Below are 16,711 nucleotides of genomic sequence, written 5' to 3'. Positions count from 1 at the left end.
CAGACAAAAACCTCTGTACAGGAACTATACTTAGTTATTGTAAATTTTACATGAGCTTTTGCTTCGTGTCAGTTTCATAATCATGCTCTATACAAGCTTTATCCTCTAATGGTCATGTGTATTGCAGCCATGTGTATGCATCAACCAAAATTTTACAAATAGTGGGGGAAGGGTTATAACTTCTGATCTTAAGATAATTTGTGTCCCTAGTGAGATTTCCCCTTTATTGAATCTCCCCAAAAGTAAAAGGGAACTCTCTAATGGTAACACAGACCATGACAACCCCAACAACTAACACCACTTCAGATCAGAGGGAGTACTCAAAGAATTATTCACTGAAGGTCTCCTGCAGACATGTCAGTACACCTGCGTGCCCGTACAGGTAAGCAGATATGACAGGAAGAAATCAATGAACTACCATGGCGATCCAAAGCGCTACAGCGCTAAGATCTACAAGCGCTAAGATCTACCAGCTGACAGCTGCTAAGGACAGAGGACTGGGCGGGGCGGACAGGTGGGGTCCCACACAGCTGAGTTTTTAAAAAATTTTGACAGCTCGTGGGAAAAGAAGATACCTGCTAGCTGTCAAAGCAGGGGAGTGGGGGGCCTGTCTATTTATAACACCCTGAATATGGGTGCACCATGTAACATGAAAGGTGAACTTATCCTTTAACATATTGAATTAGTTTAAGAAACTTGTTTGTTTAAAAAGGATAAGTTCACCTTTTATAACATGTTACACCCATATGTGTAACAGGTTATGAATGCACTGGCCCCTGCTCCCCAGCTGTGACAGCTAGTGGGGGATCTTCCCTCCCCGCGCTCGCTGTCAAATCTTTTTAAAAAAAAAAAAAAAAAAAAAAAAACAGAAAAGCCAACACGCAGTTGTGAGGGACACCTCTGTGAATGAGAAACTACAAGTCCCAACAACATTAGTGGCTTTCGGCATGTAGTTCTCAATGAAATACTGCGGTGCTGTGGCAGTTCATTGAATCTTCCTGGCAGTATATCTGCTTGCTCGTACATCCCGTACGGGCAAGCAGATATACTGACAGATCTGCAGCAGACCTTATCCTTTAAAGTACCTGCAATACTGTAGATAATCAGAAAGAATATAAACCATGTTACACTGCGCAGAATATCTGGACTTACCTCTAGCGGCATCAGCCGGATGAGAGTAGCAAAACATTGCGTTGCCATAAAGCGAACACTATCCGTTTGGTCACTCATTCTACCCAACACCGGCACAACAAGTAGGACAATGTATGGAACAATGCCGACATCCAGCTGCTCCATTACACCTTTGTATTGTATAATTAAGGCTCAATCATAAAAAAAGCAGAGGTACTAATAGAAAACTTTTGTAGACTAGTAGCTAAAAACAGATTTGTTAAAACCAAAAAGACATTTCAAGTTCACCATAACCACCCCCAGGAAATGATTATACTTGTGTGATTTATAAAATGTTACAGTGCATCCATCAGAGCTCAAAAATCAAAACATAAGTAGGTGAGGGGGAAGCTTTAAGAACAAATACAAACAAGTAAAAAGGATACAGGCCAGAGCTTCAATGGCCCCCTCCTGCTTTGTGCTATCGTCAATTGCACCGAGCCAAGGCAAAACTTTCTCCAAAAAGACATTCATTGTTTCCATGGTAGCAATACGGCTCATTACTCCTACACATCGAGATGCCATGTGCCTCACTGCAGTGTATGGATGTTGCAGACATGTGAACAGATGAGGAAGATGCTGGAGCAGCTGGTAAGGAAGCATTAAATTTAGGAACAACTGCACACTAATCTTGATCCATGATTGCCTATATTACAGCCCTTGTGGTGCGGAGCTACCTGGTAAATATAGGCCTCATTCATCAAAACCAACAGAGAATGCCAAGTACATTCAGAGTTCATTAATTGTCCATAACTCATCAAGAACATGTCTGAAAGTGGAACAGTTTAAGTTGCATTTTGTTAAATACTTATCAGTTTTAAAGAGAACTAGATCTAACCATTTTAGGGGCATTCATTTTCATTCACAGAATTTAAAATTCTTTCAGGGTAGCTCCATGTCTTGGAGTTTAAAGTGTTAATAAACCAACAGTAAAAATCAGTCTGTATATGCAGTAAAGCATGCTTCTTATACTCACTGTGGAACCCCCCCCCCCCCCCCCAAAAAAAAACCAAAAAAAAAAAAAAAAAAACAACCACACAACAGTACTATTAACCACTTCAATACCAGGCACTTTTACCCCCTTCCTGCCCAGGCCAATTTTCAGGTGTCACACTTTGAATGACAATTGCACGGTCATACAACACTGTACCCAAACAAAATTTTTAAAATTTTAGTCACAACTTCTTTTGGTTTCTTTTGGTGGTATTTAATAACCACTGGGGTTTTTATTTTTTGCTAAACAAAAAAAGACCCAGATTTCTTTGTTTCGGTTATAAAAGTTTGCAAATAAATAATTGTTCTTCATAAATTTAGGCAGAGTTGTATTCTGCTACATTTCTTAGTCTGTAGGAAAGTTGTAGAGTTTACAAACTATGGGATATATCTGAAAATTGATCGGTCCTGAAGTACTTACAGCCAATCTAATTTGAGGTCCAAAAATGGCAGAACATTACAGATATCCCCCAAATGACGCCTTTTTGCAAAGTAGACAGTCCGACGTATTTCATAAGAGGCATGGTGAGTTTTTTGAAGTTGTAATATTTTTTTGGAAAAATGAATAAAAGAAAAAAAAATAAAAAAGTTAATTTTTTTTATACATACCGTCACCAGTGCAGTCATCATATAACTGGTGTGGCAGTGATCAGGACACTGGCTGGTGACAGTATGAAAAGGTTTTGAAAAAAATTTATAAAATTTTTTTTAAAGATTTTTTTTTCATATTACACTATGCCCAAAGTAGTATGTTACCATAGTAAAATTGTACTACTTTTGGGGAAGCGATTTGTTTTTTTTAAACACAATTTGATTGCTTATAGCAAGAATTTATTTGCTATAAGCAAGCATTTAACTGAATGAAATCGATTAATTCAGGTTTTTTGTTGCGATTAGCTGCGCTTGGCCGCAGTTAATCACATGACACAGATGGGCTGTGATTGGCCCGGCCTTTGCATGCAATCACTGTGACCAGTCACAGCTAGACACTTGTATACAATGGATGGCATGAAAGGAAGCCATCCATTGTATAAAAATGTCATGTGGCCTGCTGTGATTGGTCACATAGTACTGGCAACGGGCCGTTAGACAGATCTGTCATCGGCCGTGTCCGAGGTACACAGCCGGTGACAGATCTCGCCACAGCGTGGACCTGCAGGCACGCGCACTCCACGATCCGGGAAGGACAAAATGTGACGCCCTACAGGAGGGACGAGAGGCTCGACTGGCCATCATATTACTATAGGCCGGGCAGGAAGTGGTTAATGATGAAATTAACCACCTCCACTGAACTTTCTACTATTCCCAAAACTCATCTGTGGTTCTTCGATGTGATATTACTTTTAAAGCACCCATTCACCAACATTGCTATTCCCTCCATTTGTCTAAATCAAAGAAATATTGATTGTACACTGATTCATATGAGCCTTACCAGAGGGTGAAGCTTGGAAACCATGGAAGCAGCAGTAATTTCAAATACTTGAAGGCTGTTAACCAGCTCCTGTGCATGATCATCTCCTTTTTCTAATAAAAGCTTCCCATCTAAAAAAAAAAAAAAAAAAAAAAAAAAATTTTTTTACTACATTATGTACATACATAACACCCCCCCCCCCCCCAGTAATACCTCGGTTTACAAACTCCTTGGTTAACGTAATTTTTGGTTTACGAATGAAAATCCATTGAAAAATAATGCCAGTTTACAATTTTTTTTTTTCGCAATATGAAGTGTATGTCGGTGCTGATTTTTAAATGCAATTGCCAGCCTTCTGTCTGCTCTGGCAGTTCTTAAATATGTAAGGGGCGGGGCCACCCAGGGACATCACCCAAGTGACCCCGCCCCATGTGATGCTCACCTCCTAGAGAGTGTCCTTCACTTGTCTGGATGTTGTGAATGGGTTTTTCTTTACCATAGAGAGGATCCTGTGATTATCCACCACTGTTGCCTTCCGTGCACGTCCAAGCCTTATGTTGCTGAGCTCACCAGTGCGTTCTTTCTTCAGAATGTACCAAACTGTTGATTTGGCCACCCCTAATGTTGCTGCTCTGATGGATTAATTTCATTTTAGAAGCCTTACAATGGCCTGTTTCACTTGCATGGACAGCGCCTTTGAACACATGATGTAGGTTCACAGCAATAGATTCCAAATGCAAATACCACACTTAGAATAAACTTCAGACCTTTTACTTGCTTAATTGATGAAGAAAGAACAAAAAGGAGTAGCCCACACCTGGCTATGAAACAGCTTTTGATTCAATTGTCCACTTAGCTTTGGTCCCTTGAAAAAAAGGGGGGATGACTACTCTTAAGAGCTGTAATTCCTAAACTCTTCCTCCAATTTGGATGTACATACCCTCACATTAAACCTGAGAGTATTGCACTTTCAATCCATATATGACTGACTATAACTTAAATATGTAAAACAGAAATGCTACGCTAAAAAACAATGAGCAATAAAGTGAGATTAGTGCCAGCGCCTTGTAGCGCTATATGTGACACAATAGAGTGGATCATATAACTCAAATAGGTTCTGGTAAATACCTGGGAAAAAAAAACAAAAAAAACTAAGAATGTGCCTGTGTCCAAATATATATGGACTCAACTACAAATACACACCCGCTTTTCTAAGTTTCACCACTATATAGTTAAGAGGAGAAAAATCCAATAAGCCCATAGATATTTTTTTTTTTTTTTTTTTTTTTTTTTTAAATTTAAGCAACAAGAGTATAACCACCTAACCTTTCAAGGGGATGAAACCAAAACAGATGGTTTTCAGATCCATATGACTCAATCATACATAACAAATGGTTTTGATCACCACTCCTTTCCAGAAGGTCATAGGAGATAAACTCTAGCCAAAGAAACCGTCTACACAAATTATCAATTTTAAAGAGGATTAAAGAGGAAAGCAGATGCCACAGATGACTGTTTAAAAACCCCCTTCTAGGGCAGTCAATATGCCTTAGTGCCCAATGAGTCACTAAAATAAGGCAGAATTCGCTTTATGCATGCCCTCGGTCAGCAACTTACTGGGCAGTAAAGCCAGACAAGTATGACTTCCCCAAAGCATTTACCTTAAGAAAAAAGAAAAGAAAAAAGAAAAAAAAAAACCCAAAAAACACGGTCATAATGGTATCACCTCTATTTCTATCCCGACTTTCATTTCAATGCACAAAAATTACTCTCAATGCCTAGGAGAGGAGGAGATTTGAAAACCGATCGCCAACCCAGCTTTAAAACAGAGACCAACTTTTCACAGATTGAAACATCAAAATTAGTAGTTTCTACTTAGCTCAAAGTACAAATTCACATCTGTCCAGCTGGGAAAAGATGAAGATCCCCTAATTCAACTGGTCTGAGACAGTGTCTGCATCACTTTATTAAAGTACTCATGAGAATGCTCCCAATACCGGAAACCGATATTTGCAGTGTGATTTGTGTCAATACAAAATGCAAAGAATAGCATGCGACGCTTGCCAAATTGCATGCAGTTTCCCCACTGCTCCTGTGTGAACCCAGGCTGTCATAGATAGAGTTTACACAGGTGCAGTGTGGGAAACCTCCCTGCACCAATCCCATGCTGAGCAGAGAGTGGGCATGTATACCATGGAGGCAGATGCTCCAGATTCTCAGGTGTAGGACAGGAGAGAAAGCCAGAGGGATTTAAAATCCCTGTGGCTCTCATCTCCTTGCAGAAATGACAGTTCGGACTAGAGGGCCTTTGATTGGTCAGCACCATCACAGACACTGCTGAACAATCAGAAGCAGTCTAGCCCTTACGGTCATCCCTGCAAAGAGGAGAGAAAGCCATGGGGATTTCAAATCCCCAGACCTGTGAAGCAGCTTTCTTTCCTGTCCTTGCAGGGATGACAGTGCAGGGCTAGACTGCTTTTGATTGGTCAGCACCATCCCTGTGACAGTTCAGGGCTTTTGGTTGGTCAGCACCGTCATCCCTGTAATAAGAGGAGACAAAGCAGCTTCAAAAAGGTCTGGGGATTTGAAATCCCCACAGCTTTCTCTCAACAGCTGAGAATCTGGCACACTAGCCTCCATCTGCCACAAAGGTATACATATCCCCACACACACCCTTTTCTCTTACTCTCCGCTGCAGGAAACCTCCCTGCACTGGTCCTGCGTTTGCTCTTGTGTGAACCCAGACTTGTCAGAGCCTGAGAGTAAAGGGAAACTGCATGCGACTTAGACAGGAATTATTCCAGTTCAAATCACGCTATTCTTTGAGGTGAAATTTGCATCCATACATTTTTTATTGATGCAAAATCACACTGCAAAGTATCAGTACTCTGTATACCTAATTTTTACCTGCATTACTTTAAAAGAATAAATATTGTAACTCACCAAAATTATCAACATTTATGTAGTTCCTCAGAGGTCCAACCATTGCTTCCCAGAGATTAGGTAATCCTGTAGGCAGATCAGTAGCAAAGTGTTTGGCAATCTTAGCCAGTGTGTATTCTGCACCTCTTCTCTGAAATAAGTGTTGTTTCTGAGTCTAGGAATGAAACGTGGAATACGGGTTATCCGACCATGATAGGCTGAAAATGGCACTCCAACCTCTATTAGTATTATGTTAAAATTCTACACACACTTTGATGTTGGATCAAAGGTTTATTAATTTTCCGTAAAGTATATATAATAGGAATTCTGCAAGCACTAGATACCAAGTACCTTTTCGCTTTTTTAGTTAGAATCTAACTAACTGAAAAAGAAAACATACTTCGCACTTGCAGAATCCCAATTATATATACACACACACTTTACCAAAAATTCATAAAAAGACATCCAGTGTTCCCCAGCAAGGCTGACGTTTAATATTTGGCAAAGTTTAGATGGCCCATTCCACAAACTGCAAACCACTTGGACATCAAGACGTTAAAAAAAAAAAAAAAAAAAACACAAACTGGGGAGGAACAATTCTGAAATCACTATTTGCTCTCATCAGGAGATGGTACGACAATGGTATAGAATGGTCAATCAACTCAATTCTTTTTATAAAATGCTTTTTTTTTTTTTTTAATGTACACAGGTTGGGGGGGAAACACACACACACACACACACACACACACACACACACACACACACACACACACACACACACACACACACACTTACTTTTTTTTTTTTGTAAACTAGACTAGATTATAATACATGTCTGAGGGTTCTTAACTATCAAGGTCATTGCAAACCTAGTAGTTTGTCAAATTGAGCTGGATTGTTTCGTAATATTCTTCCATTCTAAGAATATCTGTTTAAGTACATCAGTTTCTGTGTAGTGAACTCAGGACATTTTCTGAACTGTACAGGAACTGTAAGATAAGTAGATACTGTATAAACCTACAGGTTAGCACATCAGTGTGTAACACGCCCAAACAAACAAAAAAAACACTGAACTAATGGCACTGGGCAGAAAGAGGTTAACATGAGGGACAAACAAAGGGTTAACTGTGTGCTGGGAGTGTTTTACTGGGAGGTGGTGTGTTGGTGCTTCACTGTAAGGACACTGTTCTGGATGGCTGTGCACAGCCATCCAGAGCAGTGTGCCTGAGCCAACAGGGAGCAGGACTGTTAGTAAACAAAGCAGCCCTCCTTCTGTCAGGAGATCCTTGGTAATCATCGGCCAGGACCTGGTGATTGACAGCTGCAGATGGCATCACCGGTAGGGTGTGTGCCTCTACCCAGAAATGCTAAATGATATATACATATATAAATAACACAATTGTGGGCACTCCTGCTGCCCTGTAGCAGTATGTCTGCTATAGGGTGGCTGGGATGTGGTTACACCCTCTCAAACAGAAGTCCAAAAGCACTAGGAGAGCAACATGGTAACAAGTCAACAGGTCCCCAAAATAACAAATAGGAAGACTCCCACGCAGCAGTCTGGTTTAAAAAAAAAAAAAAAAAAAAAAAAAAAAGGAACAAAGAAGCAAAAACACCCAGTCTCAATCTTTTGGCTGAAATAGCCAATCCCCTATGCATGCTGTCATAAGAAGGTTGGAAAAATTGGACCTTGTAGTGGCAGGAATTTACTATCCACATTATCCATGGACTGTCCACAAAGGCAAGTTGGAACACCATATTCTCCTGGGCAAAACTAAAAATGACCAGAAAGACAAGAATTTTCTCTAAGGTAATCCCACAAAGCAAAGGAAAGATTGTAGCACAGAGAAGGAATAAAAGCAGAGATATCACACAATATCACCAAAACAACAAATTGCAGTAGAACCCTGGTCCTAAAAAAAGTTGTCCAGTTCCTCACTGAACTTGGGACACCAGAAGTCTACAACTGGAGAGCCCCTCCATTGACAGGGCTCCCAAACACCTCCACATAAGCCCATGTGTCCCGAGTTAATGGTTTACAGCTGAGGAAAGTCTTGCATTCCTGGTGAAACTCTTAAAGGTCCAATCTCTAGGGCTTGATGAAAGTTGGAGTAGCTAGACCACATTGCTGCTTGACGTTGTTCTGGAATTCCTCTCACCCAACTCTGCCCAAAAGGCTGACAAAGCCAGAGTAGAAAGTCACGGGAGAAAGTAGACAAATCTTATTCAAAAACTTTGTAAGATTCCATGATCACCAGCTTAATCCAGTGGACGATTGTATATTGTGAGGCTTGGGAACCTGCCCTGCTTCCATAGCGTAAAACGAAAAAGGGCGTTAGACTTAAAGGCTTTAGAAAGTCAAAGTAACGCAAGAAACAAGCTCTCATGCCCAAGAGTTGGATTTAGATAGGTGGGAAAAGAATGAAGGCAGAACAATGGAACTTTGTGGAGGAAAACATATTCCAAATATAGCTACGCTAGGAGAAAAATAGAATTAATTACCCCAATAATCTTATGCTAATCAGATGAAACCCCAATAATTGTATGCTAATCAGATGAAACCCAAAACAAAGTAATAAATATAAATCATAGGTTTCCAATATCTTATACACTTAATAATCATTTAGTATCCATCAAATCAGTGCTCTGTGCTTCTACTTGTACTTCAATTGTATTCTTCTGTGAAGAATCACCCATGTGTCACCACCTGTAAAACACAAACCACTCACCAGATAGCCATGACTATCACAATATTGGTCATACAGCACCTTTCCCTAAGGGAGGGGGGGGGTCCTGGACCAGTAGCTCACTCTCCTCAAAATGTACTCCTGTCTCAGGCGCAGATGTCACCAAGAAAATTTTGCATGGTGTAAAACCCTCAAATTTATTAAAACGCTCTTAAACACATGAATACTCACACTAAAATGTGCACTACCTTGCACCAGATAAAGAATGCTTAGTCTCATAGCATCAGCTTTGCGGCTTCTGCTCGTCTGCACTGTAAGCCTAGCTCCACACACAGGTATACCTCTCCAGTGACAATGGGATGACATCACTTTGTCCGGTGTAGCCCCACTACCTTTTGATCTGCACTGGTCTCTTCTGCTCTGCCTCCCCACCTTCCCTCTCTTTTCCCCCTGCCCTCGTCCTCTGGGCCATGGATGGTGATCCTTTAAGGGGCAGAGTACCTTTGAGGACCTGGATGAGTGGAGGCTATTTGGCATTCTCTGGAGCATATTGGGTGCTAGGAAGAGTGTACCAACTTTGTCAAAGGAAGAAGTGCAGTGTATGGTGGAGACTGCATAGGGGCAGCTAGATTTGCTCATCATATACTCTCAATATTGCATTCTTCAAACACCAGGTTGGTACTTCACTGTTCCTTCAAACAATGCATATCTACAAATATACAGAATTGCAGCTATTGTGCCCATGGGGAAAGCTAGCAGCTAGAAAAGATCAGATATCTATGGGGGCACAGATCATGACATTTTTGAAAAAATTAGAAAGTACACAACTTAGATAAAATGTACCTTCTTATACTGAAAAAATTAGGGGTCCCTTAACTCCTATGAACAGGCCTTGCACATTACAAAAACTGCAAATCAGACATCCAGTTTTTGGACACATGTAGGGTAGGGGGTTTGGATGATGTCACACAGGTTTCAGACATGCTAAACCACACACAACAAACAAACCACACAACACAGACAGGACAATGCGTAGGACACATCTAAACAAAGAATAGTCCAAGTCTACCTTTTACATTGTACCCTGAAACTAGTCAAATTATAATACAGACACTACTTCATAAATTAATGCCATATACGGTACATCATGAAAAGCTTTCAGTTTGTATATACAAAAAACTGTGATAACCTACAACAAATATCTAGGTTTATAATAGGACCTTCAGAATAATTCAATTCATTACAGGGCAGGGCAGCCTAAAATTTAGCAAAATTTGACAATATATGCTCAAGCATTTACTCAAAAGACACCTGTGACTTCAATGCTCCTATACGCTTACATAAGATATGTTGGTTCAGGTTTTGAATATATTCAAAACAAGTATGGTAACTTGTGAAGCCAGTACACCTGGCCACAGCAAATGATGTACCTCATCAGAATCTGGAGCCCCATGGCTACTGCTTCCTGCAGGCAATTCTGCCACCTGGGATCTCATTGCTTTGGGAGCTGGACCTCGTCTACTTGTGATTGCAAAAGCAGCTTGCTGGTGTCTGTACAGGGTAATTATGCCCCTGTACTTCGTCACTGTATGGCAAGTCCCATCTTTTTCTGAATTCGATCCTTTGTGTAGAAATAAAAAAGGGCATTGCAGAATATAAAAAACACTGTATTATACAAAGGGTATGGTTATGTAAAACTATACAATACCATCAATGTATTCCATTATCACAAGCATTGCATACATTTAACACAAAATATGGGCTTTTGTACTGTAAGGGGATGTCATTTCAGTATATTTACAATTGTTAAACGTCTTAAAATACAAGAAAGCCTGTAAATTGAAAATCTAGCATAAGATGTAGCAAACTGCATCTTGTGAAAGAAATCTATAAGCTTTAAAATATACCAGTACCTGGCAACTCTGAAAATCGCTCTAACATACATACATAAAAAATATACACATACATACAATATATAGCATACCAATACAGTGGTTATAGAAAAGGATAAACCCCTTTTTAACCACTTGCCCTCCAGAGCATTTACCCCCCCCCCCCTTCCTGACCAGGCAATTTTTTTGCATTACGGCGTAGTGTTGCTTTGACTGACAATTGAGCGGTCATGCAAACGCTGCACCCACATTAAATTTACTAAATTTAGACAGCAAAGCAACATGAAGTGCAGCAATGGGCAAACACAGGTTAAAATGTCATCACAACTCACATTAAAAGTGCTTAATATCTTGCATGTCAAATCCAAAATTGGCTGCTTGTGGTGCTAACAGGGATGGAGGAGTGGTAGGAAGTTCGGAGACCTCCGAGTATATAACGGCAGGAAGGTAGGAAGTACTGGGACCCCTGTGGGTACAGGACAGTGGGGAGGTAGGAAGCACTGGGACCCCTATGGGTATAGGACGGAGGGCAGGTAGGAAGTACTGGGACCCCTGTGGTTATAGGATGGAGGGGAGGTAGGAAGTACTGGGACCCCTATGGGTATAGGACGGAGGGGAGGTAGGAAGTACTGGGACCCCTGTGGGTATAGGACGGAGGGGATATCAGCTTGGAGGCGCACTGCCCCTACCTTTCCTTCAGCCCCGTGAGCACAAGAGGCCAGTTTTGGGTATCAGGAACATTTGCAGTAGTAACCGTGCATGCACGCTGTCTCAGCACGGATACAGATATTGGTGCAACCCTATTAAAACTACCACATCGCTGTCTAATGAAACACTGCCTCAGCAGCTAATAAGGACACCCTCAAAACAGACATCCAAGTTGGTGGAGCCGAATTAAGTCAGTTTCCATTAATAAAGTAAAACTAAATCAGAGTAGGAGATAGAAGTTTATCTGGCCAATAATGTAAAAGCAGGCATATTGTGCTGTCTGGTTACAAACAGTTCAGACATTTTAAAGTCCTAACATAAGAAAAACAAATGTAAAAAAAGGAATGAACCCCTGCTGGCATTTAGTACCTCTTCTTCCATTAGGGTAACCCACATCAGGGTTTAAGAAAATAACATTCCTTATTTTTACCCAAATGTTAACAGGAAAGGGGAGCTCACCTGTCACATTGAACTTTCTCCACCTATCAGCATGCTCCCTGTTATGACATGAGCTTCTCTTCCCTAGCCAAAGCAGCATTACATTGTCTTTTTACAAATATACCTGGAGATTAGCCTAAAGCTGGTTATAGGTCTGCTAGAGGACTGGAAGCTCTTGCTGACAGGAATCCATTATACATTTTGCATCGCTGTGAATATATTGCTCAGCAATATGCAGTAACAGTGTTGGTGCTACATCCATGAAGAGTTATAACAACAAGCATTTTAAAGACCGCTTGTGATACAGAAATACAGACCATTATCTTGAGTAGGAAAAGCCTAAAAGCATGCAAACAAGTTACTTAGATGCTGGAACCAAGCAAAAAAAAATTTTTTAAAGGTATTCTGGTAACACAAGGCTTTAATGTTCGCTTCTATAGGTGTACCTTTTGAGTTGTCGGTGTTGTTTATGACTGGGGCCGGACAGCTAACAGAAGGGGTGATATTAGAATCCACACACACAGAGCTGCAAAGATTTTTCAATATTTTGTGGTTTGGAGAAGGAGTCCTTGAGATGCATTGTTGTAAGAGTTTAGCAATACACAAGGCTGCATAGTTTTGCACCACAGTGTTTTCTTCCTTTCTCACAGCCTCCATTAATGGTTTAATTATAGGATTGAGCTTTTCAGGCAGCTGCATGAGGCTGATGATTGCACAAGCTGCAAACATGTGTACTCTCAGCTGCAGCACCTGCCATTCCTGGTTGGTTTCCACTACAGTCATTTGAACTTGCTGTCTTTTTGCATCCAAGATCTGGAAAGCTTTAATATCCCCTCGCAGAACAGCTGTTGCTTCATTGAACACGGTAGTGACCTAAGGACAAGTAAAGAGTTACAAATAGGTTAAAGAGGAAACAGTCCATGTAAAAGTCAGCAGTACACCTGTGAGATAGCCAGGGCTAGCCAGATTTACTATGCACTTACCTGCCCAGAGGGGTGGTTTAGCTAGAGGTCTGCGATATTCTCAAGTGGTTGTAAACCTCGGACATGAAATATGAGCAAAGCATAACCCTCTATAATGTGTACCTGTCTCAATTAAGAGCACCAAGTGCTATTTTTTTCTCCTGCTTTGTTCCTCTGCTATCAGCATGAATCACTTCTGACAAGTGTTCCTGACACCAAGAAAGAAAAAAAAAAAAAAGTGGACGGGGAGGGACCTCCAGCAAACTCTGTTCCAGTATGCAGGGGGAGGATGTCTCTCTTCCCTCCAACTCTCAGAGCTCTCCTCATGCAGTGTGCAATTTCAGCTTTCCACACCCATTTTATGAAAGCTCAAACAAGCTTTATAAACTCTGGACACTGAATGGAGTTAAAGACTGCAGATAAACCGGTACAATTTACGTAGGGGGATTTGGTTTCATCTCTGTATATCACCTGAGGCCAGTCACTTCACTGGGTATATGTAAAGGTTTGCAACCACTAACACTCACCCCTACCATAAAACCCAGCTTTAGCCCTCCTGGGCATGCATGAGGAAATAGAGGTTCATCACAAAAAAATGGTTAATCTCAAGATTGCTCTATGTATGAATTAACTTCTAAAGAGTAGATATTGTACGAAGAAATTTCAGAGGATATGGCTGCCATGGATGGGAAGGTAAAAAACTACAAACCATATCATCCCTTTTGATTAGGTACCCCCTTCCCTCTATTTGCAGTCCCACACCAATTTCCCTCACCTGCCACCATTAAATAATGGATACATCATTCATGGGCAAAGCTCGACAGAAGAACTATGAAGAGTTCTCTGGTGTTGGCAGTTCCATTAAATTAACATGACCCAGAAAATGGTAGACTGTCTAGTAAAACATTTTAAAGCAAATAGAAGAAAAGTCATTTTCATGGCATTGTTTGGAACATATAATCTCCATCTATTCGGATTAAAATGTAGCAAAATACCAAAATCAAAAGACACCGTCTACTAAAAAGGTTAAGCTGTAACCTTCGAAGGATACCTTTCCTTGTATTGTCAAAGAAACATGACTGGACATATTCCTAAATGTGACATCTCCTTTAATATTCTGTTCTCTGCAATGTTACTTCAGTATGGTGATGTGGTAAAAGTCACGAACCAGCAGCCAAGTACAATCCCCAAATACAGTACTTTCAGCTATTTTTGGCTCAGCAGTTTGACATTCTTCCCTGAAGTCCACAGGACACACTCACCAGATCATTAGCTTGGTCGATGGTGAATACGCTGCAGTTTACTCTGTTCCGGATGTCAATTTGAGCATCAGCCAGGGAGGAGATTAACTGCTTACACTCATTCTGCATCCTGGTAAAAGGGATTGCTATTTCATCATAATACAGATGCTCTGAAAGAACAGCAAGCAGACGTGGCTGGATTGCAAGGGATACCGTTCGGCATTCCTATACAGACAGAAACAAAAGCTGTATAACCATAGAAGAGAAAAACTCAAAATAATCTGACAAACTTAATATGGTACCCCAGAAACCGAAACAAGACAAACAAACAAACCACGGGACACCTCTGTTCATAGATGCTTAATGTTTTACACATTACGCAATGTTTTACATTGGGCAGCACAGTGGCTAAATGGTTAGCACTTCCGCCTGGCAGTACTAGGGTCATTGGTTCGAATCCCAGCCACGGCACGACCTGCCTGGAGTTTGCATGTTCTCCCTGTGCGGGTTTCCTCCAGGTACTCCGGTTTCCTCCCACACTCCAAAGACATGCTGATAGGTTAATTGGGTCCAGTCTAAATTGTCCCTAGTATGTGTATGTATGAATGTGAGTTATGGACCTTAGATTGTACGCCCCTTGAGGGTTAGGGACTGATGTGAATGTACAATATATATGTGTAAAGCGCTGCGTAAATTGACAGCGCTATACAAGTACCGGAAATAAAATAAATGTTTTACCTGCCAAAATTATTGGGGATTTTAAAAGACCCATCTGCTAGTCTGTAAAATAAAAGCCACTTTCTGGTTTAACTGCTCCCTGCTCTCAGGACAAAGGCGATGATACCAATTCATTGTCTAATATTCGAGTAGAGAGGCAGAGAGGTGACAAGAAACTGCGCTGCTTAACTAGGATCTACACAAGTCACTTGCCTGGTGGTGCAGTGTGGAAAATTCAAGGACTGACTGTACAGATCTACATACTGTAATATACTACAAAATATATTTTAAGTAAAAGACAGCATGGATTCATGAAAAACAGACGTTGTCAAACAAATCAGTTTTATTTTTATGAGAGGGTGAGCAAAACCTTGGAGAGTGGGGTGGCGTGGATGTGATATACTTGGATTGTGCAAAAGCGTCTGACACATTTCCCCACACATAGGTAATGTGTAAGGTAAAGTCTACGGGCTTGGAAAAATCCATATGTATGAAAACTGGCTAATAGATTGTATTCAGAGAGTAGTAGGTAATGATTCATACTCTGAATGGTCTGGGGTCATCGGTGGTGTACCCCAAGGTTCAGTGTTGGGACCCTTACTTTAATATATTTATAAACGATATAGGGTCTGGGATTATAAATCCCATTTTAGTCTTTGCAGATGACACCAAGCTGTGCAGTGGAATAACGTCCTTACAGGATGTCTCCAACTTACAAGACGACCTCAATGCACTGTTTAACCATTTCAATACCGGGCAATTTTACACCTTCCTGCCCAGGCCATTTTTCACGTTTCAGCGCTCTCACACTTTGAATGACAATTGCGTGGTCCTACAACATTGTACCCAAGCTAGTATACAATGGATGGCATGAACAAAGCCATCCATTGTATACAACTCATGTGACCTGCTGTGATTGGTCACACCAAATGGCGTGCACCCGGAAAGCTAAAGCATTTTTGCGGCCGCCAAACGGCTATAGGCTGGGCGGCTAATGGTTAATTGGGCAACTATGTGGCAAATGAGGTTTAATGTTGATAAATGTAAGGTTATGCACCTGGGGGCTAAGAATATGCATGCATCATACATACTGGGGGGGGGTTTAGTACAACTGGGGGAATCAATGGTGGAGAAGGATCTGGGAGATCACAAGCTTAATAATGGCATGCAATGCCAAGCTGCGGTTTCTAAAACGAGCAAAATCCTCTCTTGTATTAAAAGAGGTAAAGACTCCAGAGAGAGAGATATCATATTACCCCGGTACAAATCATTAGTAAGATCTCATCTGGAATATGCAGTTCAGTTTTGGGCACCAATTCACAAAAAACATTGAGGAACTGGAGAAAGTATAGAGAATGGCAACCAAACTGATAAGAGGCATGGAGGAGCTCAGCTATGAGGAAAGATTAGAGGAACTGAATTTATTCTCTCTTGAGAAGAGGAGATTAAGGGGGGATATGATCAACATGTATAAATACATCAGTGCTTCATATAGTGAACTCAGTGTAGAACTATTCACCCTGAGGTCATCACAGATGACAAGGGGGCACTCTACATCTGCAGGAAAAGA

At 40.9% G+C, this 16,711-nt stretch overlaps 1 protein-coding gene across 2 annotated transcripts in view; it reads right to left on the bottom strand.

The window, feature by feature from the left end:
• The window catches only part of BTAF1 (B-TFIID TATA-box binding protein associated factor 1), a 113,750-nt gene that overhangs the window by 37,383 nt on the left and 59,656 nt on the right, over positions 1-16,711 (bottom strand). For both annotated transcript variants that reach the window (XM_089690290.1, XM_089690291.1), the window contains exons 19-25: positions 14,446-14,649; positions 12,668-13,094; positions 10,614-10,804; positions 6,518-6,671; positions 3,596-3,705; positions 1,557-1,758; positions 1,153-1,301 (exon numbers count right to left, since the gene is read on the bottom strand). In XM_089690290.1, coding sequence (XP_089546416.1) covers positions 1,153-1,301; positions 1,557-1,758; positions 3,596-3,705; positions 6,518-6,671; positions 10,614-10,804; positions 12,668-13,094; positions 14,446-14,649 — 1,437 coding nt within the window. The remainder of the gene's footprint in view (positions 1-1,152; positions 1,302-1,556; positions 1,759-3,595; positions 3,706-6,517; positions 6,672-10,613; positions 10,805-12,667; positions 13,095-14,445; positions 14,650-16,711) is intronic.

The sequence above is a fragment of the Staurois parvus genome, unplaced genomic scaffold (assembly GCF_062004578.1).
Source record: "Staurois parvus isolate SC_StPar_1 unplaced genomic scaffold, SC_StPar_1.0 ptg000525l, whole genome shotgun sequence".
Taxonomy (NCBI): Eukaryota; Metazoa; Chordata; class Amphibia; order Anura; family Ranidae; genus Staurois; species Staurois parvus.
This window is presented reverse-complemented; position numbering and strand designations above follow the sequence as displayed.